The sequence below is a fragment of the Ammospiza caudacuta genome, chromosome 2 (genome assembly GCF_027887145.1).
Source record: "Ammospiza caudacuta isolate bAmmCau1 chromosome 2, bAmmCau1.pri, whole genome shotgun sequence".
Classification (NCBI taxonomy): Eukaryota; Metazoa; Chordata; class Aves; order Passeriformes; family Passerellidae; genus Ammospiza; species Ammospiza caudacuta.
In genome coordinates, this window is record NC_080594.1 from 117,792,214 (window position 1) to 117,818,384 (window position 26,171).

A 26,171-nucleotide genomic window follows, 5' to 3' on the forward strand; every position below is an offset into this window, starting at 1 on the left:
AAGCAAAACATTGATGTTGACTTCATGGGGAAAGAACTCTCTGCTCTTACCTTGTTCTTTTCCTGGTTTGTGTTTATTATGCAATTAGCAGGATTCATGTATTCATGATGACTCACAACATTTTGCCTTGAAATAAATGTGTATACACATTCAGTAAGAAAATATTTTCTGCAGAAAAAACCTTTCTAGTCACACCTTAACCAAATTATCTAGAGACTATTCCTTGTGATGTATTTTCAAACTTATTGTGCATAACTTCAACAAAAGCACATTGCCTCCTCCTCTTTCTAGGAATTTTTCAAAGTGTTGCAAATTTTTAGTTTTAAAAACTTAGTCAGACCCTTCCCTCTCCACCATCTCCTTCTTGCTACCAAGCTGCTGGGCTTCTCAGAGAAAGAATAATCCTAGAAGGAGCCTCAGTAATTTCTACCCGCTGCACATTGCTACATTTTATATTCCCTCCTATAAGTTTGCCAAGATAAACCTTAAAATCTTAATGGGGCTTTTGCAGTATTTCCCAAGGTTTTTTCCCACCCTAGATTCTGAAGAACTCTTTTAAATCAAATGTTCCCAGTGTTTTAATGCTATCCTTAAGGAATGATTCCCTAATTTTCCAATATGCTTACCTTTTTTTAATGCTAGTATTCCCAGAAGTCAGTGGTAAACAGATCCATTACATTTCTACTAGCTTTGATATAAATATTTCATTATTTTTTAAAATTTCACTGATTTTAATCTTGCTTAAGATTATTCAGTACAGATGTCTATTACTTTCCTCATTTATTTAGTAATTCTTAAATGAAGTGATTTAATTAACTACATGCATTTAATTATGCCTTTCTAAGCTTTTCTGCTAGATTTTAACCCTATTCCTCACTGTAACAATGAGAGCTTTTCCTCACGTCCTCTTTTGCTGGAGAATGGAGGGTTGAAAACCTCACATTTCTGCCTGTGTCTGCCCTGCTCAGAAATGCTGCACCTAAAACCAGCTGGGATTTACCCTGGTTTTCTGTAATTCAGCTCTGAAAGTGATGGGAATGAATCTGCAGCAACCCTGTGTGGGTTCCTACAGGCATTTCTTACTCCCAGGATGGTTTTACCATCTGAGAACAGGTTCTCTGCCACCACTCTCTGTCCTTCCCAGGCTGAGACCCATAAGTGTAGGGATTTCTGCTCTTTGTAGGGATTTCTGCTCTTTGTTGGGATTTCTGCTCTGTGCAGGGATTTCTGCCCTTTGTAGGGATTTCTGCTCTGTCCCCCACTGATGGGGACAAGCCCTGCCATGCCCTGATTTCTCCTGGCTTTGCCTGAACTGCACTTTCCCTGTCTCCTGCTGTCTGTGGGTAATTCCTGCCCTGACCTCTGTTCCCAGGACACATCTGCCTCTTGCTGCATTAATCGGTTTTCCCCTCTTGTCCAGCACAGTAGTTTTGGGAAGTCTGTCCCTCACCCCAACATCTCCATTTTCACCTCTATTTCCCCCTCATATGCTTTCTGCTCTAATTTCACCTCCTGATGAGGTGTAAAAACCCCATGGGCATGATAGAGAGGAGCTTTCCACTCTCTTATACCCAAGGGCTTGGAGAGCAATCCTGGATCCTCAATTTTTTAGGAGGTTATGAAGGCTACATCATGTTCCCCCCCTTGTTTACCCTTCTGCCAATGTAATGCTCTGTAGAGCCTCCTTAAATCCTCTCCTCTCTCTTGCTGTCACTTTAAATGATAATGTTTTAATCAGTTTTGGATGTGCATCTGAGATAACAGCTCTCACTCAGAGGAAAAGGGGGAAATACAATATCATGTCTGACCTGAATTCTCTGCCAAAACCCTCCCCTGACCTCTTTCCCTGGTGCTGAACTGCTGCAGCTGCCTCAATCCACAGAGGTCAGAGCTCAAAGAGCCACCAAAGAGTTCCTGTGGTCTCTCCTCCTCTGCATCCAAGCTGACCTGTACATTTCAAGTCAGACTTGTTTTCCTGCTGCCTGTTTCTCATCCCTCCTCATCTTTTTGTTCATAGGTGCTGTATAACTGAAACATTATATTTTTCTAAATAATCTAAGTGGTTTATCTCCAAATACAGGGAGGAGTGGTGCTTTAACTCCTCTTGTTTCTAATTGTTTGAGTTTTTCTCAGCAGTGTGCTTTAAACTTAAATGTTGCTATCCTAAATGCTGGGAGATATGTACTGGTAAAATCCTATTTATGTGCATACTGTGCATTTTGGTATGAGAGCAGACAGTGAATGGGAAAGGAAAATTAGGTGAAATATGAGTGTCCCACACAATTCATTTTCCTTATTTAGGCTATCCTTGTATTCATTTCAAAAGTTTTAAAACAGTGCAGGCCATTGTGTTTCTGAACTAAATGGGAATCCACATCATTTTAAAGCACATGGGGAGGACTAGAAGTAGAATCTAAAGTCAAGACATTCCTAAGGAGAATGAACAAACACAGGCCAACTGGTCATTGCTTCATTTGAATTATTAGTGAGCACAGAAATTTCTGCAGATTCCATACACAAACCTAAATTCGTCATCTTTAGACCTTCAGATATGTTTTCCTCAATATCTTCTGTCAAATCCCATAGATCTGCAATTTTTTATCATCATCATATATTCCTGTTTAAAGTCTGTTAAATAGATTTCTTATATTCCTCCTACAAATATTATTTTTCATACCTGAGCTGCACTGCCATTTTGCCAGGGGTGCTAAATGGCAAAAGGAAAACAAGAACTGGTTTCTGCAATTCTGTGGGTACCTCATGGCAAATCTTCAAAGTTCCAATTGTTTTGTGCCTTATAAAAGCAACCAAGTGGTGATGAGGAGGATGAGGAGCCCTAAAAACCCTTGGCCAGCAAGGCTGGATCCTCCCTGTGTTAAATATCAGAGGAAGAGGATGGCCAGCTTCCACAGCATCACACAGGACATGGAAGGAAGCAGCTGAGAGAAAGTGAGACAATAAAGCTTTGGAGAATCTGGGTGGGATCATCTCAGGGCAATCTCAGCTCTCTCTGCCATGAGTCCCTTGGTGAGAATCTAGAAATGAGACAGAGCCAAATGCTCTGGACATGAGGCTGTCAGTGCTCCTCTCCACAAATTACTGGCTAATTTTAGGCTAATTGGAAGAGGGGAAAACACCTCCAATAAAGCTGAGCTCTGCAAACTTCATATTTAGAGATGATTGATAAGAAACATTGGGTGCAATACCCGAGAATCTAAACAGGCAAAATCTTCAGCCAATACAAGAATCCTTCCAACTGAGATCTCTCCTCAAGCACGAGATACAAATCCACAGAAATCAGGCTTGATTAGTCCCAATATTTATGGAATATCTTTTGAAAGCTCAGTAGGAAGTGGAATTGAGTGAGTGAGAACAGGACTTTCCTTCTCAAAATTGTAGGTTCTGCCAGATCCTGGTCTTCAGATCTTCTGGAAATGCATTAAAAATTTAGCAGCTAGAAGGACTTCTCAAACCGCCTAAGTTACTACTACTACTACTACTACTATTATTATTATTATTATTATTATTATTATTATTATTATTATTATTATTATTATTGCTATTATTGCTATTATTGCTATTATTGCTATTAGTAATAATTTATTTCTTGGCACACTCTTGGTTTGTTAGTCATGCCAACAGGAAAAAGGAAAGGCTAAGATCCTGTCATGAGAGCCATAGATAGAAATGAGGAAAATGTCTTCTCTGTCAACTACTTAAATCATCACAAGGAATTAATCAAGACTTTACTCATTAAGGCTGTCGTCTAAGAGTGATTAAAAATCTATATACACTTTATCATGTGTTATTCATTTCTGTAGAGTTTCCTAAAATGAAGTACTTATGAAGTAAAAAACAGTGAAAAGAATTCTAGTGGGTAAACAAAAAAACCTGATAAATGTATTAATGAGTTCAAAATTTTTCTGATACTACCAGAAAGGGGAATTCAAAGATAGTAGTGGATGCATAAATCATGATTTTATATGTGCTGTTAGTGAACACATCGTAAGTTAAAATTGAGATAAGGTCTTTAGATAATGAATAACCCCCCATAACGCATTTAGTGCATTAAATGTGTTTTCATTTTGCACTTGCCAGGGGTGTTGAATATAATTAGATAGACACACAATGAGGAGTCTGGATTTTTCAGATGGTAGGAGAGTTTCCACCTTTTTTGTGATGTTTGGTGGTGGTGCTGAGGTGATGCAGTTTGGGACAGAAAAGCAGGGAGGGAATATTAAGGCCAGAGCCGGTATCTAAACTCCTTTACTTTCTTTGCTGGTGTTTACACTGTGGCTCTGAAGACGCCTCCTAAAAGATTCACTTATTTAATGTACTCATTAGACAAACCTGATCAACACAAACCACTAGGCACGGTGTCATTTTGCAAAAGTACATCTTTTTTCTTGAACTGCAGAGCAAATGGTTTCACTAAAGCAGCTAAATCGACCCCTTAGGTGCAATGACCACATTTAATAACTGCTCATCTTTGCTAAAGTACAGTGTTTAACGATCTCATTCATTAACACATCAAGGGTTGCTTTGGCTGATTAAACTTCCTCCATCATTCTGACAGTGGGATCCAAATGTGAAGTACAAACATTCCATGTAAAAATGAAACACTGCATTCCAGGCTGGTGGCACAGATTATTTCTTAACTGACTCCAGGCAGAGGAGCTCGTGGCAGGAGCCTTCAGAATTGCTCTCCAGAGGGATTCCCTGATCCCTGGGAGCCAGAAGTGCTTGCAGCGATTTGAAGCCTGGGAAGGAATGTGTGAGTTTGGCACCTGGTCCCTGGCAGGTCAGGAGGGATTCTGCATGTGCACAGAGCAGATTTAAACCAGGGAGTGGATGTGGGACCACAGGGATCTCATGGTGCTGCACCTGGATCAGGGAAATCCCCAGGATCCATCCAGGCTGGGAATGAAAAGATGGAGCAGCCCTGGGAGAAGGACTGGGGGGTGCTGAACCCTGTTCTGATTGCTTCATCCTTTGTTTTCCCTCAGTTAGAACCTGAGACTGCTAATCATGATATGGAAAATATACCTTTTTTGGGTCTTCTATCTTCTTTTAACCTTCATTTTTAACCTTTTACCTCCTTTTAACCTTCATTTTTTAAGCTTTTACCTCCATTAAATTCAGCCATTAAAGAGTTGGCATCTCTCAACTTATGGCTCTTACCCTAAATAGTTCAAAAGCTCATTTCTCATCACAGACCTGTGGGCTGCATTGAATGAAGGCCCACCAGAAATTCACTTTTAAAGCAATTTTAAATGCCCTCCTTCACAGGCTCAAGAACTGTGCTTCTTGATAAGGAGGATGATAAAAGTAGAACTGTTCAGTCACATTCATGAGTAATTTCAGAGTTTCACCTCCAAAGGAGTGGAGGAGTCTCACATTTTACAGCTAAAGAAAGGAGGAACTAATTGTTTACTTTTTTCTATTAACTCAAACATATCAGACAAATTACCTTGGTTAAATTCTTGTTAAGCATATTTTCTTTAAGGGCTAATAATCTCCTGAAAGATAATGAAAAAGTGAATGTAGGTTTATCATCTAAATCTAAGTATCAAAATCTGGAACAAGTTTTTAACAGCACTGTGTTCTGAATTATGGCAGCACATAGCACAGAACAAGTTATTAAATTGAAATAAAATTGAGAAGCAAATGAGCAAGGAGATAAAAAAATTGCAAAGGTCTGCTCTGTTTGCTTTTTCATCATTTATGTAAGAAGAAAAATCCTCTGGCTTTACCTAGACAGCAATACAGAAAAAATTGAAAGGTCATTAAATGAGTAATTTTTATTTTGTTGTAGCATCTCTTCAGATTTCTACTGGCAGTCTTAAGACTAAGTAGCAAAGGTTTGTCTTCAAAACCAGAGCAGCATTTTTGGCATTTTTATAATCAGTCCTAAAGGATGGCCAAAGCTTTACTAAACATAGAAACTGCTTCTGTTACTGGGTGTGGGATGATTTTTTTTTAAAGTAAGTTTTGTTTATGGATCCAAAGAAGGAAATTCTCTGATTTCTGATGATACACCTGGTCCTGGAGCTCCAGAGCAAAAGTTAATTTTGGCACTTACAATTCTAGTATTGCTCTCTACTGAAAGTAGTAATTAGAATTGAGAATGTCAAGAATATCTGAGACAAAAACTTAGGTTTTATATATAACTAAAAATACAGGGATATCAATGTGATGAAAAGTCTTGTTCAGAGCTTGTCAGTGTTAAAGGCACAACATATCACTGATATCTCTCTGAATTCTTAAAAGATGTGGAAGAATGTGGCAGAATTTCCATTAAAAAGCCCAAAGAATATTTCCACTTGGCATCCATCCTTTTGTTTTCTATATTTGCAATGGGATTACACAAAAAGTGTGATTTAGCAGATAATTTTAATGCAAATAGTACTTTAAAGACTGGTTGCATTTATTCTGTACTAAACAGTCTTGCTTAACTTTTCCCAGAACTTTCTGCATATGCCTGCTCATTTAACAAAACAATTTCCTGAAAATTTAGCATTTCTTGCCAGTCTCATCCATAGCAAATGAAGAATATAAAAAAATGTTTTTCAAAGAGAAGGAAAATAAAACAAATTACAGAAATTTTATATTGGAAGAGAGATTTTAAATTATATTCTGCTCTTCACACTCTTCAGTGGTAGAGGAGGACAGTAATTATCAGTCACTCCATTGCATCTTTTGTAATCATTTACCTGTAAGAATGGTGGGTTCATTTGGTTTTACCTGTAAGAATGGTGGGTTTATGTTGTGCTCTGGTTTTTATCCCTCTTTATGGATAAGCAGCTTGTAATTGATTTTTCAGAAGATGCAAACACAAATTTACTCACAGCTACCGAGGTGAAACAAGCCGATGCCTCCGTGCCAAGTCTTACAAAATCAAATCTATTTGTGCAACTAACTGTGCTTTTCACCTGCCTTGGAAAATACCTCATTGTGTGTTTGGGGATGAAACAAACACAGGACAGTGAAAATGGAGCTACTGAAGCAAATGTTTTCTCTGAGCAGATAATTAGAAAAGGATGGGTGATTGCCCAGAGCTGTTGCTGCTGGGATTTCATGTTCGATGTTTACCTATTGTGAATTAACATAACCTACAATAAATGCTTCTCAGAGTGGCAACTATTTGGAAAGCCAAAGTGTTTGTCAGCAGTAAATATATTTTCTAGTACAGAGAAATCTCTTGCCTATATCACTGCTGTTTCCTTCTGTTTCTTGTAGCTGTGTTCCAAAGAGCATTTCTATAGTTAGGCAATAAACAGCTTTGCATTTTAGCCATAGTGAGAAACAGGTCCAGTTAGGGAGATGTCTTGGTTTGAACAGCCAGGTGTCTGCTAAGGAAGGCAGGAGCCTCTCCTGAAATGGAAAATGTAAATCCCCTCCCTATGAATTATTTTAATTTTGAAATTACGGGGCAATTAGGTGAAGATATGGGAATAGGAATAACAGTTCTTTATTAGGGAAGAAAATAGGAAGAAAATAAAAAGAAAATAAAAATGCAGTAACACAAAACAACCCTGCCAGAGTGAGACCGTGCCCTGCCCCCTGTGTGTCAGGGCGGTGTCCCAGCCCCATCCCAGGGGGGCTCAGCCCTCCTGCAGTGCCAGCTGTGGCTCTGCTGCAGCAGGGATCCTGCACAAGGGGGGAGTTTTCCTCTGCAGCTCCAGGGCTGCTGCAGATGGGCCTGGGCTCCCTCTGGCCATGCAGGGCAGCAGAAAGCTGCTCCTCTGGCAATGCAGGGGGCAAAGGCTGCTGTGCTGTGCCAGGCCCAGATTGGATCCAGGCAGGAATGCTTGGCTCCTCCCCTGGGCGGAGCATCTCCCCATGGGATGCTGGGATTGGATCAGCCCTGCAGGGACACTCAGTGGCCATGGACAGCAGAGATCTCCTGCAGGGAGGGTTGGCTGTGGGAGAGAGAAAGGAAAAACTGCCCCAGGAACAGCAGAGAACTGCCCCAGCTCTGACAGATGGAAATAGAACACACACTCCCACCCTAAAACAGGGGATTATTTTCCCTTCAGAGGACTGTTGTCCTTTTTTAAAAAGCAGCTCTATCTATGAATGTGGAATGAGAAAGCTGGAGGGGAGTCTGGATTGTGAAGGCACAGGGAGGAAGGCTCCAGCTGTTGTGAGCAGGGGTCTCTGAACCTGCAGAGAGAATCTCCACAGACCTTCAACTCTGAGCTGTCCCACACTCACCAACACTGGCAGCTCTTGTTTCTTCTTCAGGAAAACTTGGGACACTCTGGCACAATGAGAGCAAATATTTGCATGAATTATGAGAGTGTTTATACTGAAAAAAAACATGAGGGTCATCTATTAGAGCATTGGTGCTTCTGCTGTGCTTCTGCTGCACAGATTTTCTCAAGGGATAATTAGTCCCATATTCATGGGCATTAATAACTATTTTAGGCCCCAGGGAAAATATTTACAGTGCTGAGGTCCCTCTCAGTAGTCCCTTACATTTTCTTGGGCTAAAACCTTTTACCAGACTTTCTTTCTTAATTTGTGGCACTTCTGGAGAGGCAGCTCAGGGGTTGATCAGAACAAGGATGGGGGGTTGGGTCCTTTGTTATCTCTTATTCAACTTTCAGATAAATTCAGCACTGCCTGGACCTGGGGAATCTATGAGGCTTCAAATTTTGGAGTGGGATGAGGAGAGCAAAGAATTATCAGGATTTTTCCTGTGCTGCCTTAGAACTCAGTGAGTTGCTGAACTCAAGCAAAAAAAAATCATTTTTGAAGAAAAAAGTCTGTCACCTGTTCAGTCACTCTCTGTGGCCCTGTGAGAAATGACAGAATGAAAAACATGTAAAATAAAACCACAATTAATTGACTTCTTTTTTTCTTGGATGTTTACACTTCCATGTTCTAAACCAAAGAGCAGGGCATCAACAAAATACTGTGATTTTAACTGACCATAATACAACCATTAAACACTTTTAATATTCAAAATTTTAATGGGATTTTCCACAGTCTTCACAACTTTCAGCTCTTTTTCATAATTTTGTCAAATATTTAGGTTTTACTGAGACTTGGACATTTAGAATCAGTCTTTCATGTCAAATATTTGGACCTAACATTGTCACAAGCTGTTTTCTCCATTGTGTACCTGTATTTGGAACAAGTAAAGCTTTTCCTTCAGATAACCAGCTCTTATTTATGTATAAATAGGTATGTGTGGAACACTCAGTGGTTTTATGCTACTTTGGGATAAGTTTAATATGTGTACATTGATGCACTGAACTAACATTTCTTATCAGCTTAATGTGAGCAAATTGTGTTAGACCTCTCTCTGGCTGGTTGGAAGGCAAAGTCCCATCAGAAGTTATGGTTTAAGGACCCTCATTTTAATACTAAGTGATTTGATTGCTAATAAAAACATTATTTGCTAAGGTTACTTATATCAAATAATTTAATTATTTTTTCTAAAGCTTGCTAGTTCACTGTTATAAAAAAGCAAACAGAAAAATTCCATTGTTCTTTGACATCTGACAAACCTACCTTTGGTAGAAAGCATTTATTTTCTGTCCACAATAATATGATTTATCTATTACTCCATTTTTAACCTCTCCCATGGAGAGATCTTATAAACTTATTTTGGTATCCTGTAAAGGCCAGTGGTTTTGTCATGCCTGGTAAGAAATAAATTGAGGTTGTGCACAGAAAGTGAATTATTTGGTAAAACCAACCTTAGTGTGTTACTGGATCATCAAAAAACTGGTTTTAATTTTTGCTTTTCACCATGAAGTGTTATAATTCTGCATGTGACTGCTCTGCCATTTTGAGACACCCAACAAATTGCCAATAAATTGCTGGAATTCTGATGTCTCCCTTGCTCCCTTCCCACAGTGCCCCCCAGGTTTGTGGTCCAGCCCAGTGACCAGGACGGGATCTACGGGAAAGCCGTCATCCTCAACTGCTCTGCCGAGGGCTATCCCGTTCCCACCATTGTCTGGAAGTACTCTAAAGGTAGGATTCCTGTGGGGACCACTGGGGACAGGCCAATTCTGCCTCAATAACATCCCCCTCACCCCTAAGTTGCCGTTTTAATCTCCAATTTGCCAGGGAGCAGCAGGGTCCAATGAGGGACATACCAGTCGTGTTTTATTCCTCATAAATCATCTCCCCCAGTAATGGATTCTTTGCTTCTTTTTGGCCATGGTTGGGATTAAATGTGTGAGATGGTATTTCTTGTTGGGACTCAGATGTTTATTAGTTCTTATCTCTGTTACAGTCTCACAAACTGTGAGTTCTACAGTACTTTAACAAGCTAAAAATGGAGACGTATCTCTCTTTCAACAAGACCTTTTAAGGATAAACTGTCCAATTAAGAAATGACACTTAAATTATTTTTACTTTTAACCCAATAACCAACCACCCATGCCTGTAATGGGGACTTTTTTATCTAATTACACAAAACCACCCAAACCCATGGATAAGGTAAAGAAGAAGAAGAAGAAGCCTCCACCCTAAAACCTCCATTTTGCTTTCTACCTATTACTGTATTTTAAACCCTTAAACTCTGAGTTTTCCACCCTGTGATATCACACACTTCTATTCAAACTGCACACCTATAATCTCAGTTTTATTACTGAATTTTGGAAGCTTCTCCATGGCCTCAGGTCAATGCAGCATTCTCCTGGGGGTCAGTGCCTGGCAGCACAGAAAGTCTCAAATTCTCAGCAGCCAGGTTTCCAACACCCCAGCACAAAATCCTTATGTGGGACAGTCACTGTCTCACACAAGGCTGAGCTGGATGGACTTTTGCTCTGCCCTGGAGGGAGATGTCCTGGCTGTGCCTGTGAGCCTGTGTGAGCTCAGCCGGCAAGGGATGAAAGGGATGGCTGGGAGAGAACAGACACAGCTTTAATTGAAACAACCAGCAAGGTTCACCAGCAGCATTTGGCTGCTTTTTTTTCCTCCCCTTCAAAATTTGTGACAATATGGCCAATCACATCTTTTCAGCAAAGAAGGAAGGTCAGGTAGCATTAGCATAAGCAGTAATTCAGTATGAGCTTTACATGATGCTTTAAGATTTTCTCCTCGTGTAACAGAGCATTAAAAGTGGCCCCACTTGACCCTCAGTAACCATAGGAAATTGACTGCTTTTTAGTTAAAATGTGCTGCCTGATAGATTGCATCTTCTGGCCAGCTGTCTGCTGGTAGGTTTTAGCAAAAAACCACTTTCTGCAAGCTCTGTACCAAATCTAAATGAGTTAATTCCTTAAAAAAACAAAATGAGGTGCTGTTGAGAAGAAATCTTTATGTATTGCTGCATGTCATTTTTGGTTTTCTTAGGATCTAATTGTAAATATTCAAATTGTATTTGAAGAAAAAAGAGTGAGAGAAAAGTTCATATTAAAGACTATTTGTGTTCTTATTGATAAATTAGGGTTTGTTGCAAGCATGCAGTGTTCCAAATTCCAATAATCTCAGTGGTATGTGGGATTTTAATGCTGAATAACGCGCACAAAGAGGTAATTTCTGGTTTATTTTGTTTATATGCTGAAGGAGCACAAGCCAAGCTAGATGAGTTGCAATTAACTGTGAGGAGATAAATAACCCATATTGGAATGGTAGAATCATGGAGTAGTTGGATAAAACCCCTTTCAGACTCATCCACACAGATGTACATGATAAGATTCTCTCCTGCTCAGGAAGGACTTTGGCTGCAATAGCACTAAAAATGTGTGTGCAGATTAAGAAAACTTTGCAAACTGCTGCACAATTTTTTTCCAGCTTTTCCAGTAGCTGTCCTCAGGAATATCAGCCCTTTCCTTTCTGTGAACACTAAATTGTTCCCACAATTTTTCATGTGAAGAAGAACTGGAAGTGACTGCGCAATCAATGGCAGGCACCTACAGTTAGTAAAGCATAAATGTGCATTCCAACTTAATGACAGGAAAAATTTCTTGTTAAAGAAAAAACTGATAAAAAGAAACGTGGGACAAGCATGTGGCTAAAATAGGTGAAAAATCAACAATGGCAACTAAATTTTATATGAAAACATTATCATTGTAACATTTTTAAGTTCATAGTATTGATCACCAGTCCTTTAAGCCATAAGTTCCCAAAGCAGACTATTTCAGGTCTAGAAGTATTTTTTATATACATGTCTGATTTTTTTTTTTAATATTCTAGGTGTTGTATTTGTAGGTTGTTCTAGCTCATTATGTTACACTAAATAATTCCCCATTATATTTATTCACTGTATTTCCTTCTGGGTTGACTCAACCAACTGTATATAGTGATTAATGCTGACAGATATTAACTTTGTGTACAGAAAATAGTGTGAGAGAATTCCATTGAAGAAGAGCACATTTTGACTTCCCTGAAAAATCCCATGTCTGCAGCCAAAGTAGTTTTTTACAAGAAATGTGTCTTGATATACATTTAGGGAGTCTTTAATGTTGGAGGAACCTGAACTTGTGGTGACAGTACAGCAGGATCCTGTTTTCTGTTCCCTAAATTACCCAGTATCTTATTTCCAAGGAAAAGTATGTTCTTTCTTAAAACTAAACTTCATACAAAAATCTTTGGCTTCCTGTTTTTATGGACCTTCCATTTTTACAGTGCTGCCAAAAATGTCTGATCAGTGGTCTGAGCTTTTTGTTGTTTTGTTTCATTTAGGATTTTTTGTGGATAGTTTTGAGGGTTTTTTAACAGTGCACTTTCTCAATAAATCCTGGCTGCAAACAGGGCAGAACAGAGATTTTTTTTTGTGTCACCAGTCCATCAGCTGTAGCAGGAAACAAGAGGAACAGTCACTGATGTGGTTTTCCATGTTATCCAGGGTTTCATAAACAAGGGCCTCAAGGTCCCCTGAGTGTGCCATGTTTACTACAGCAGACATCCCTCTCAGTCATAAGAAATTCATTTGCTGTTTGCATTAGGGATGCATACTGCCATGACTGTTCAGCTGTATTTGTCAATAATTCATCAGCCTCTAAATGTACAACAAATGTGTCTTTTCACCCATGAAAGGGCTGAAAATCTTCATTTCCGCTCTCCCCCTTCCTGATTCTATTGCTTGGGGCTCCTTTTTCCCCTTTAACATGGGAAAATTATTGTTGCTGTTGCATTCCTTCTTTTCATGCAATGAATTCAGTTTGGATAAGTGTCTTGGTTTGAAAAGACAGGTGTCTGCTAAGGACAGCAGGAACCTCCCCTGAAATGGAAAATGTAAAACCCCTCCCTATGAATTATTGTAATTTTGAAATTAAGGGGCACTTAGGTAAAGATATGGAAATAGGAATAACAGTTCTTTATTAGGAAAATTAAAAAGAAATACAAAAGTAATAGTACAAGAACTACTGCCAGAGTGAGACCGTGCCCTGCCCCCTGTGTGTCAGGGCGGTGTCCCAGCCCCATCCCAGGGGGGCTCAGCCCTCCTGCAGTGCCAGCTGCGGCTCTGCTGCAGCAGGGATCCTGCACAAGGGGGGAGTTTTCCTCTGCAGCTCCAGGGCTGCTGCAGATGGGCCTGGGCTCCCTCTGGCCATGCAGGGCAGCAGAAAGCTGCTCCTCTGGCAGTGCAGGGGGCAAAGGCTGCTGTGCTGTGCCAGGCCCAGATTGGATCCAGGCAGGAATGCTTGGCTCCTCCCCTGGGCGGAGCATCTCCCCATGGGATGCTGGGATTGGATCAGCCCTGCAGGGACACTCAGTGGCCATGGACAGCAGAGATCTCCTGCAGGGAGGGTTGGCTGTGGCAGAGAGAGAGGAAAAACTGCCCCAGGAACAGCAGAGAACTGCCCCAGCTCTGACTGATGGAAATAGAACACACACTCCCACCCTAAAACAGGGGATTATTTTCCCTTCAGAGGACTGTTGTCCTTTTTTAAAAAGCAGCTCTATCTATGAATGTGGAATGAGAAAGCTGGAGGGGAGTCTGGATTGTGAAGGCACAGGGAGGAAGGCTCCAGCTGTTGTGAGCAGGGGTCTCTGAACCTGCAGAGAGAATCTCCACAGACCTTCAACTCTGAGCTGTCCCACACTCACCAACACTGGCAGCTCTTGTTTCTTCTTCAGGAAAACTTGGGACACTCTGGCACAATGAGAGCAAATATTTGCATGAATTATGAGAGTGTTTAAACTGAAAAAAAACATGAGGGTCATCTATTAGAGCATTGGTGCTTCTGCTGTGCTTCTGCTGCACAGATTTTCTCAAGGGATAATTAGTCCCATATTCATGGGCATTAATAACTATTTTAGGCCCCAGGGAAAATATTTACAGTGCTGAGGTCCCTCTCAGTAGTCCCTTACATTTTCTTGGGCTAAAACCTTTTACCAGACTTTCTTTCTTAATTTGTGGCACTTCTGGAGAGGCAGCTCAGGGGTTGATCAGAACAAGGATGGGGGGTTGGGTCCTTTGTTACGTCTTATTCAACTTTCAGATAAATTCAGCACTGCCTGGACCTGGGGAATCCATGCCGCTTCAAATTTTGGAGTGGGATGAGGAGAGCAAGGAATTATCAGGATTTCTCCTGTGTTGCCTTAGAAGCACTGGTGCTTCTGCTGTGTTTCTGTTTTCTCTTAGAGATAGAAACAGAATACACACCCCCAACCTAAGACAATAACAAACAATCCTGTCATTCTGATGATATCAAAAGCCATTTTCATTGCCCTGAGCCTCTAAGAACAGGAAGCTGCATCTTGTGCCTTGTTAAAAACAAAACCATGAGATGCTTTTTAACCTTTCTGCTCGGGTTCCTTGCTGCAGGTGCCGGGGTTCCCCAGTTCCAGCCGATCGCGCTGAACGGCCGCATCCAGCTGCTCACAAACGGCTCCTTGCTGATCAAACATGTGCTGGAAGAAGACAGTGGATACTACCTCTGCAAGGTCAGCAATGATGTGGGAGCAGACGTCAGCAAGTCCATGTACCTCACTGTTAAAAGTAAGAACTGAAACGCTTCTCTGTGATCCAGATATTGCCATTGAGTGAAAAAAGGCTTTACTGCATCCGTAGCGTGGAGGGAAGGGAATGGGGTTGGGAGGGGAGAGGTTGGATTTGTTGGTTTTTGATTTAATGTTGGCTTTCAGCTGCTTGTGGAAGTTAGGATGGTTAATAAAAACCTTTGTTAGGTAGAGGAAGAAAAGCAAATTTGTAGCAGGTCTGAATGCTATCCGTGAGTCATGAAGGGAAAATAAGAAAGTTGTTCAGGAGTACCGAAAAAAAAATAGCAAAGGAGAAATCCCCACAGCAATTGTCATAAATCTCAGAAGCTGAAGGAAATGTGGCTTCAAAAGATACTTTACCAATTCTCAATGTGTCATAGATGGAAACTATATGTGCAATTACTATAGGTAGATATCACAAGATATTACAGCATACTCTAAGATTTTATAGATACAGCCATAGTAGTTATCTTGCCTTAGCCAGGTAATTTTTGGAAAATCCTTCTAATTGCACAGGTTTTTAATTGCTGTACTTTTCAGGCTCAAGAGACAAAAGCAGTCCAGTTTTCAAGTTCATATTAGCTATAATTCCTTGAAACATAAACACAGTTTAGCAAATAGAGGAAGTATAATGGGAAAAATCATGTAGAGATAATATAATTTCTCTCACTAGAGAATAAAAGAGACTATTGACACATCAGCATGCCAAATGTGCCTGGATGACCTGTCAGACCAGTACTGGAGGAGGTGACCACACTATGTACTTTCATGTTTTGAAAGGTTTTTGAAGATTTACAGAATACTTTGAAGTTCTGGGATGCCAATTACCTTGAAAAAGTTTTGCCCTTGAAAGTAAAAAGATTTTTTTTCCAGAAAGGTAGAAAAATAGAATTTATTCTCTATTGGAGAGTGCACTTTGGACCATTAATGTTTAGGTTGAGGGGTGTTGTTTGCTGCTGAGAATTAATAACTAAGTTAATTTAAGAGTGTCAAACATTTGACTCTAATTTAAAATAGTGATTCTATCTTCTAAAAAACAACACGATGACCCCTCCACCAAATATATTAATTGGACATTTTTTCTGTGGGCTGGTAGAAGTTCCAGCTTCTGTGGTTTGCAGAACTGGCCATTTTTGGGCCAATCTTCCCTCGCAGGAGCGAGGCACTGCTGTAATATTCTACCAGAGCCAGCTTCCCTCTGCTTGGCAGCCATGCACGCTGCCTGTCTGATCACTGCATGCAGTTTCATGTGTGATAAAAGAGCATCCCTTATCAAATAAGAGCAGGAGCTTCCCTGGGGAGGCAGCTGCTGTTTGAATCTAATGAAAACCCCTCTGGCTCTGAGATAGCAGGGAGCAGCCTGTGCCCCTCACGCACCCACACTGACACCAGTCCACTCCAGAGCACTGGGAGGGTGCTGGGGTGTGCATGGAAGGGGCAGAGCCTGAGCTTCCATCAAACACTCCTTAAGGACAAGATGCTCTGGTGAAATGAGCTGCATTATGGATGGATCCCCTGTTCTGGTGGTGTGGTTGTGGCTCATAATATTTGCACTTGGTCAGGCGGACTGACTCCAAAATGAGGGCTTGGATTTGCCTTTCATCTCTCTTGTCATTCACTGTTTCCTTTTTCTATGTGGATCCTGTTCCTGGACCCTGGGCCTCAAGTTTAGCCCTCCTCTAGATAAAAACATTGGTCTTCCTTCAGGAAACTCCTGAAGGTATTCTTGATTAGTTGATCCTTCTCCACAAGGTCACCCTAAATGCCTTCTTTAGGCAGAGGTGGAGGGTGAGACCTGGCCCATGCAGTTGTTTCTGGGTGACAGAGTTGGTAAGTAAGAAACAGCTTCCAAAACATAAACAAGGGTTAGCACTGATGCGTATTTTTGTGGCTTCCTTGTGACAAATTGCCTTCCCACCTTCCTTCAGTCTATTTATGAGTAATCCAAGAGCAGTAGCTCACATTTGATAGAAAAAGCAGAGTGGCTTAGATGGCTTTGGTCACTGATCATGAAATTAGACTGGCCCTCAGAAAGAAAAAAACATGGCAGCAGTCCCTCTACATTTAATTCCTTCACTTCTTGTTCCTTGTGGCACAAATACCTCATGCAGGCAGGTGCTAACCACCGATGGCATCACTGAACTTGGAAATAAACCCACTTGTGCGCAGGAGATTCTTCTCCTCCTTGTGTGATAAAGTTTTTACGTACTCTGTAAGTAACTATGCTGGATAAAGTCTTACCTTTCACAGATCTTATTAAAAAATCTCTTGAATGAGCTGATGCTTTACTCCTCCAGAATTTCCATTGTCACCTGTATCTAAACAAAAAAGATGTTGACCTTTGTTGTCAAAAGAGAGTACGAGTTTTTTTGTTTCAGTAGTTCAGGACTGGGCAGGATGAAAATTGATTTAATCTATTTTCATTACTTGCTACCTTCAAAATGGATGGATTTTTTCCTAGTAAAAACCTATGTCAAACTATAAACCAGCTTGGCTTGCTTAACATAACTGTCAGTGCTAAGAGAGAAATTGTAACAATTCCAAATATTCATTTATTTAGTGCCTCAGTGTTTGTTTTTTGAGCGACATCTTTGTGTCAGAGGAGCTGATCCAAATTCTTAGTTGAAGGGAGATCGCATGAGAAGGGAGTGCAAAGAAACAGGAAAAGAAAATTAAAAAAAAAAAAAAAGAAAGAAAGAGGCTTCAGGAATACCATCAGAAAAGAAAAGAAAAGAGCAAGCTGCCAGCATCAATGCTGAATCAGGAACCACGGGGCAGAAAATTTTCATTTAGCAGCTATTATCCTGCTCCCTTTCTTTTCAAGGAATGGACATAAAAAATCATGACCAGTGAATTTTTCTCTTCTTGTGATTCAAGGATTAGTAGTTCCCAAATTCCATATTCACTAAGACACACAATATTAGAAAGTTATGAGAGATCTGGAACAAGGCATCTAGTGCTGTCTTGAGAAATGACTCCTGGTGCTTGGGATGAGAAGACTTCTGAGGAATTTCTATAAAGGATAATGAGCCTTTAACATGAAGGGAAGAACTAAAATTATTTAAAGGTTGCCTGGGAGTCACAGGGGAAGAGATGACTGCTTAAAACAGACTGCCTGCCTTCATCTGAATAAATGTCACACTTCCTAATTCCACTTTAGGGGCTGTATATAATGTGATAGAATGGTATCCTGAAAAAATTGCCTCCTGAAAAGCAAGCTTGCATTAAGGCATGCATGTTCCTGTGTAAATAATCTGTTGGAGGCAACCACATTAGCCCTGCCCCTTCTTAAATCTATCACTTCTTTTTGTGACAGTGTGGAGCCTCACAAGTTTTAATCTGATCATCAAAACATTTCCAACAAATCCTGTCTGCCAAGAAAACAGAATTGCTTCATTCACTTTCCCTTCAAATAAGCTTAGCTATTGGCATTATATGTGTTTAATACATAAACCTAAAGCTGTCAGTCAGATCCACAGCTCCTTCCAGCAGGAACATGCTAATCCCAGCTAATTCTCTCAATGCCAAGTTTCACCACTTCAACTTTTTTCTGAATAAAAAAAACAACTTTAAAAATTGTTGCCTATGACAAGAGCTGATGGAATAAGAAAAGAGGCTGGTGGGCAAAGGCAGCCTGGTAAAACTGGTAAAATGTGGAGGCTGTTCCTGCATCTTGTCAGGTTTCTGCTGGCCCTGCTTCTCTTACACTGCTGTTTGCCCATGTTGACCACGACCTCTTCCAGGCCACATTTGTTCCTCACCATCTTCAGACAACTCATGGAGCAAAGAGACCTCAATCACACACGCTACTGCAAAAGAAATAAAATATAACAAAAAAAGCCACAAATAAACCCAGAAGATCCTTATGGATGGAGACTGAATGGTGGAGCTCTTTTCTCCTCTGCAAGCTAACAGTTGTTCCACCATATGGCTGAAGCACTGCAGCATTTGTTTATTGAGATGGATGGAAAGCTCTGCCTGTGAAGCTTTATCCAGGCAGGATAAAGGGACAATTTCCATGTGACCAGGCAAGTGAGTTTGCTCTGCTGTGACACCAGCAGCAAAGCCAGCAAGCTGTGATGGAGAACTCACTGTGCTCTGCTCACCAGGGTGCTTCTAAATGCTCATTTTAGTCTTTGGGAAAATAATTCCTTGCTGAGAGCACAGGAATGTGGAGATCAGCCCAACTGCTACTTTTGTTTGTGTATAAAAAGCCAATTTCTCATTAAAATGCATGTATCCCACACGGTGTCAGTAAGGGTGGCATTGCCTGCTCTACATTTGCAAAGATAGATTATCCATGATATGTGGTAAAGAAAGCTTAAAATCACTGTCTCTAATACCTCCAAAAACACTTATAATAAGAACAGTAATAATGCTATGTCAAATTCACCTGAGCCCAGTTATATTGATATTTCTTAATCTTTCTTTGCTCCGTTTTTCTCACAGTCCCATGGTCTGTAAATACTATTTTCTGTGGAAAGACAAAACAAGACAAAAGCTCCCTTCTCTTTTTGTGCGCCCTGATTTACTGTTTTCTTCTTCTGACATTCTGCCATCTTTTTTTTTTTTAAAGGCTTTTTCATTTGTTTGACCCTTCATCCTTATTTTGCAGTTATCTCAAGTAGGGTACACTTTCGTGAAATGGACAAATTTAGCCAAAATTGGTAAAAATCTCTAGCTAGATGGCTTGCACGTGTCCTGAGAATGAAAGAGTGGGGCAAAGGCAAAGAAAACAAAAAATAATTTCCTTGAATTGCAAGCTACTCTTCCTTGAATTGCATGAGCTACTCTCATGCCCAAATCAGTCCTGCTGAGCTGGTGAGCTGCTCTTGCCCATCTTTGCCCTTGCCCTCATGACAGGCAGCTCTCTCCCTCTTTTACCATCACTTTCTTGGCAATCAAAGGTATAAACTGTGTTATACATGAGGTTGTGAATGAACTGTCCAACTCCAAGTCAGCGGTGATGAACTTCAGACCCTTTATTTCTTAATTTTGTGTTCCTGCCCATAGCAGGGCGGTTGGAACTCGATGATCTTTAAGGTCCATTCCAACCCAAACTGTTCCATGATTCTATTACTCTAATTGTTTATTCTTATGACTCTAATTGTTTCTTTTCATTACTTTATTTGTTAATTTTCATGAAATGCACAGTCCAAAAGACGCCGCGAGTGAATCTTGGGTGAGATCTCCCTTGATGCAGGCGCTCTCTCTTGTTAACAAAACAGCCCATTTCTTTCCCTAACGAGGTCCTCCCACAACCAGAAAGGAACAGGGGTCTAAATGCTGCTTTCTGCCTCTTCAAAGTGCTGGCACAGCTTTGATTTAGGGACTTGCACTTTAATCACCCATCATGTGTCATTACCCCGACAGGCGGCAGCAGCCGCCAGACACGAGCGCCGATAAATTGCGCCGAGAATCGCTGGAGCGATCCTTTGTTGATTTTCCTTTACAGCTATTCCATGGCAGATCAGCTGTCATAACAACACAGTGCCTCTGGCAACAGAGGGAAATTAAACATGAAGTATGTTCAAGGTAACTGGTAGAAGGCTGGAATATCCCTTTTCTTCCGTGCCTTCAAACGCTCCCTGCTCCTTGCGGTAATGCCAAGCCCGTGGCAATTCTCTTGTAAGATAATTGCCAGATGTGCTGCAGCACAAATACTCAAGTGGGCTTGTATGCAAATCTTTGCAATGCTCTCATTTAAGGAGAAGAAGAGAGGTAAGAACCTGTCTCTCTTTCTTGTTCTTTTCTTTTTTTAATAAATATTTTTTGAACATTATAGCAGCCCTTTTTCTGTTCTTCAAGGCTGGTTGCACAGAAATGTTTCCAGCAGAAAGGTAAAGCATATTTTTCTCCCACAAAGTGCACACAGACTCTGCTGTATCAACAGTATCATATTTCTTGCCCCTTTTTTTTCTTTTTTTTTTTCCCAAAATAGCTGTCTCTCTCAGCTTTTTGATGCCCAAATGGCAACATTCAGAAGGGAGCATGGGTGAAGCTTATTTCCAGAAATTTTCTTTCTAGGGAAATTTTCATACTGGATACAGACTATTGAGGCTATCCTGAAAAATAATCAGTCCAAGAAAATTGTGACAATTTAGTTTTTCAAACGCATTCACATTTTCATGGTTTTTCAAAAGCCTTTTGAGGGATGGGATTCAGAAGCTGCTGTTTTATTTTTTTCCTTCCTTGAACAGATTAGTACTATAAAAAACACAAATATTTTAGCAAATTCTCCTTCCTCAATATTTCTTATGTCTTGTTGAATTATCTAATATTTCTTATGTCCTGTTAAATTATCACTTAATTGAAAGGTGTTATCTAGCTCTCAGATTGCAGTGAATTCTGTGTCCAGGTTTGGCCAGCTGTGGTCTGAAAACTCTGTGCTACAGAGATAATGTCAGATCAAGGGCTGCAGCTCCTCTGTCTCTGAACACTGCTGAAACAAGACTTGAAAATAATATCTGATCTACTCCTTCAGCTGAGATGGTGGAGTTGCAGGGATTGATACCAGCTAGACAGATAATCCGTTCATAACAACCATCACTGAGAAAGTACAAATGTCAGTATATTGTATTTGGCATGATTCTTCAAACCTTATTGCTCAAAGGCAATAAACCATAATCCCAAAATGTTCTAAACTGGGAGGAAATATTCTGGGAATTATTCTTACTGGTGGTTTAGAATCATAGAATCACAAGGGAAGGGATCCACAAGGATCCTCCAGTGCAACCCCTGGCCCTGCACAGGACAGCCCAAGAGTCACACCAGGTGCTTGAGAGCGTTGTCCAAAATCTTCTTGAGCTTCTTGGCAGCATTGGGGCCATGACCACTGCCCTAGGGAGCCTCTTCAGTGCCCCAGCTCCCTCTGGGGGAAGAACCTTTGCCTGATCTCCATCCTGAACCTCCCCTGGTTCAGCTTCAGGCCTTTTCCGTGAGCCTTGTTCACAATTCTTCTGCCCAGGGCAGAAGTTGTGCCTCCTGTGAGGGGAATTGCTGGGCTCAGGCCCTGCCCGTGGCTCTGGGGCCATTGCTGGGCCTGGAGCAGAGCCTGGGCCTGCTCTGAGCTCTGCACACAGGGACAGACACAGGGACAGCCAGGGACAGACACAGGGACAGACACAGGGATGGACACAGGGATGGACACAGGGACAGACACAGGGACAGATACAGGGACAGCCAGGGACAGACACAGGGATGGACACAGGGACAGACACAGGGACAGACACAGGGATGGAAACAGGGACGGACACAGGGACGGACACAGGGACAGACACAGGGACAGCCAAGGACAGATACAGGGACAACACAGGGACAGACACAGGGACAACACAGGGACAGACACAGGGACAGACACAGGGATGGACACAGGGACAGACACAGGGACAGACACAGGGACAGACACAGGGACAGACAGAGGGACAACACAGGGACAGACACAGGGACAGACACAGGGCCAGGCAGGCCCAGGCAGGGCTCAGCCCCTCTCTCTCCCTGGGGCTCCTCTCCAGGCTGAGCAGCCCCAGCTCCCTCAGCCTTTCCTGGGCACGGAGCTGCTCCAGGCCCTTGCTCAGCTCCAGGAGCTCCTGGCCCTGCTGTGCTGAGGAGAACACAGGAATTGCATTTGGACATTTAGCCTAGAAATCCGTGTCAGAACACACCACTCTTATAGAAAAAAAAAATTATCAAATGTATTTATTTCTGGTGTTTCCTTAAAATTACAAAGTGGTTCTGTATCTCAAAGTCTGCCACACAAAACAGGCCGAATACAAATAGTGTTAGGACAGTGCTTTGATAAGTTATTTATTTTTTCCTTCAATTCTTGTCGTACAGGAGTAATGACTAATCACTAACCATGGCCACAAATGAGTGTTGATGTTTACTGTTTATGTGAATTGAATGGGTTTCAAATGCAGCATGGATATAGGTTTACAGTCTTGATTTTTCTTGAATATATACCTTTATTTAATGCTTAGATCTCTACATTTACTTGGATTTTAATGCTATGGAACCTACTAATTTTTCTGAACAATATTTTAAAATCCAAATGCTGCTGTGAATGCATTAGTTTCATTTGTGTGGAGGGAGCTGTTTGCAGTGTGTTTGATGGGTTTAATCTTGGCTTCTGGGGGAGGAAGTGAATGCAGGATCTATTGCAGCTTATTTTATATTTGCTATGTCATCAAAAGTTGGGTCTATGTCTGGATAACAAAGATTAAATGAACTTAAATCAAGAGAGCACTGTAAAGCAATAGTGGGATGTAAATTAATTTAGTGGCTAAGTACACATGACTATTTCCACTTCAGAAAAAGTAGCTCTTATAGTACTGTCCTTTTTCCTTTTCCTTTTCCTTTTCCTTTTCCTTTTCCTTTTCCTTTTCCTTTTCCTTTTCCTTTTCCTTTTCCTTTTCCTTTTCCTTTTCCTTTTCCTTTTCCTTCTCCTTTTCCTTTTTTTCTTTTTCCTTTCCTTTTTCCCTCATCTCTTTTTGTCTGTGTCACTCTTGCCAGCTTTAAGCTACATCTCATTTAGAAAGTAACCCTGTTCCAGCAGGACAAAGCCTCAGAACTCCCCATTATTATTTTATATCATTTTAGGATCTAGAGAATGCTCTCTGAACAGCCAAAATAGAATGCAGTCTTAAATTATATTTCTTTTTAAATATCAGCTTCTTCTGTATTTTGAATGACTTAGCCACTGTCTTTTTTAGTAAAAAGCTTATATTTCAAAAGTTTATTCACTCTTTTTTAAATGAATGAATGCTGTCATAGGGCCTGCATCATAATTCTTTCTAGTTTTTCATTTTTTATTTATTTAATAATATTGTTTATCCTTATCTTTCATTTGAAGAAGGAAAACATAAACTGAGTTATAACAAAAATAGTAAAAATTATTTCACAGTATCTGAAGAAATATGTAGGATATAAACTACATTTGAGTATCAAGTGACACAGATACAAAGTCAGTTGTATTTTTCTGTATAAATTCTCCTGCAGCAAAAGAAAACTGTAAAAAAGGTAGTTTATATGCAAATATTTTATGCTTTGGATAAGAGTTTATTTCTTTAAAAAAATAGTATCACATGCCACTGTCAAACAAAGATGATCTTTTACAGCTGCTTGCATCAATGCAACTCAAAGGTTTTTTTAAGGACAGCAATTTTGCCTTCAAACATAAAGAGCCTTTTTTTTTTTTTTTGGTAGTACTTTCTTTTCATCTTCAAAATAGATTTTCAAAAATTGTGTGGTGGTTTTGTTCACATTCCTCTGTGAAAATCCTACAGCAGTGCTCAGTGTGAGAATAGTGTGTAGAGTCTGTGATAATCAACATAAACAAAAAATTAAAAAAAAAAATTAAATTAAACCTTTGCACATCAGGTACAATCAGAAGAAAGGATTTGCAAATGCAGATTTTCCTTCAGCAATCTATTTTCTTGATGAGAAATGTTTCCTTCACCCCATCACTTCCCTGACCATTGGGATTTGCTCAGTGCATCAGCTCCCATCCCCACTGCACATCCAAATATTTGTAGGGTATGAGATACTTTAACAAATGTGAATATGCTGCTTTATCTTTCTTGAAAAAAAAAAAAAAAAGAATTGTCCACTTATGGCCATAGCAATTGATTTCTGAGTGTCCTCACAGTACAGATAACTAAAGAAGCACAGCTCCATTTTTAGATAAATCTTATTAGAATCCTGCAGGGCTGAGGAATGAATCGATTTGGTCTGTCAAACCAGGAGATAATGAAAGAATGAGCTCTCACTGTTGGCCTAATTACTCATGATTAATCTAACCCCATCCATTTTTTTTGTAACTGTCTCCATTAGGCCAAAGGATAATTATTCTTACATCCAATTTTTGTTTTCTTTTCCAATTCTGAGTTGGAATATTTGATCATGTAGGAACTGTGTTGTCCGGGCAGTTATTTGTCTTTGTGACAATAAATTTAGATTCTCTGTCATCAATTATTTGGTGTTTAGCTTCCACCAGGACAAATTCCTGCCCTGAGAAAGCAATGTTTTGTAATTTTATGGACATAGGTGAGCATAGCACCAAATTCAGAAAGTAGAAATTATCTTTCAGGGAGGGAATAAATATTACAGCTCCAACCACCATTCTTGACTTGTGAAAGAGGTTTTCCCTCTAAAATTCCCTTGTACAAATGTCCTGGTTTAGGGAAAATTTGGGAGAAAACTTCTAAAGGGGTTCCTCTAGGGAGCAGATTCAAGAGAACCCTCCCCCAGCTGGTTTGGGAAAACATTTCCTTGGAGAAAAGAGGAAAAACCCTGTTTATTTATCAGGCAAAGCATTCACTAGTACAGAAAAAGAGAACAATATTAAATAATAAAACAGACAAATGGGGATACAAGCATTGTGAAGTCCCCCTAGGACAATAAGCTGATGTGTTCTCAGGTGATGGTGGGAGCAGCCCAGGGTGTGCAGGGATTGGCAATGACATTTAAACTCCCTCCTTTTACAAATTAAACTTCTGGTGAGATTTCCTACCCATCGTTTTGCAAAAAATGCTATTAGGCTGTAAAAGATCTCTTGCTGTGTTTGATCTATGGAAATTAAAGGCCTCAATTACCAATATTTCTGTGCCCATATGCATGAATGTGTGGCCACTCACAACAGAAAAAACCCAAAGGTTTGGATTCTGTGGGTGATTTGGTGAAATTTAATCCCCAAAATCAGATCAACCCAAAAAAAAGATCTTAAATATTATGCTCCTACAGTGATTTTTTCATCAGAGCCCTGATTCATAGAGGTAGTGTGGCCACAGTTGTCTTTCATATAATTAGTGATGTGCTGAAGGATGCTTAGCATAGAGGATGGCTATTTATGAAATTAAACATATGCTGATTAGATTTGGTTGAGATTTGGGGGTTTTGTTCTTGTTGTCTTCAAATTTGGCTTAAACTTTTAAGAAAAAAATCCTTCAGCAAATATTGTAATCCTTTGGGAATGAATGGTAAAGCAGCAATGCCAATGGCCTGGCTTTCAGTCAGCACTGCAAGTTCTCTCTGTTCTGTTTCCCCATCCTGAACTTTTCTCAGATTAGTTAAAATAAACTCTAAAATCACATCATCAGTGACCTAACAGGAACGTTTTTCTACCAACAGACTGGCCATATTGATAAATAAGTGCCTGAGAAACAATCCTGTTCTCTTGCTTCCATTTCTTTCCTTGCAAAGGGCAAAGGTTCCAAAGGATCTAATGCAATTTCTGAAAGTGAGATGGTATAAACTTGTGA

The 26,171-nt window shown here is 40.3% G+C and overlaps 1 protein-coding gene across 2 annotated transcripts in view; it reads left to right on the top strand.

Annotated features, from left to right (window-relative positions):
* Positions 1-26,171, top strand: part of DSCAM (DS cell adhesion molecule) — a 403,090-nt gene that overhangs the window by 241,567 nt on the left and 135,352 nt on the right. For both annotated transcript variants that reach the window (XM_058825080.1, XM_058825079.1), the window contains exons 9-10: positions 9,871-9,990; positions 14,738-14,911. In XM_058825080.1, the coding sequence (XP_058681063.1) occupies positions 9,871-9,990; positions 14,738-14,911 (294 nt within the window). The remainder of the gene's footprint in view (positions 1-9,870; positions 9,991-14,737; positions 14,912-26,171) is intronic.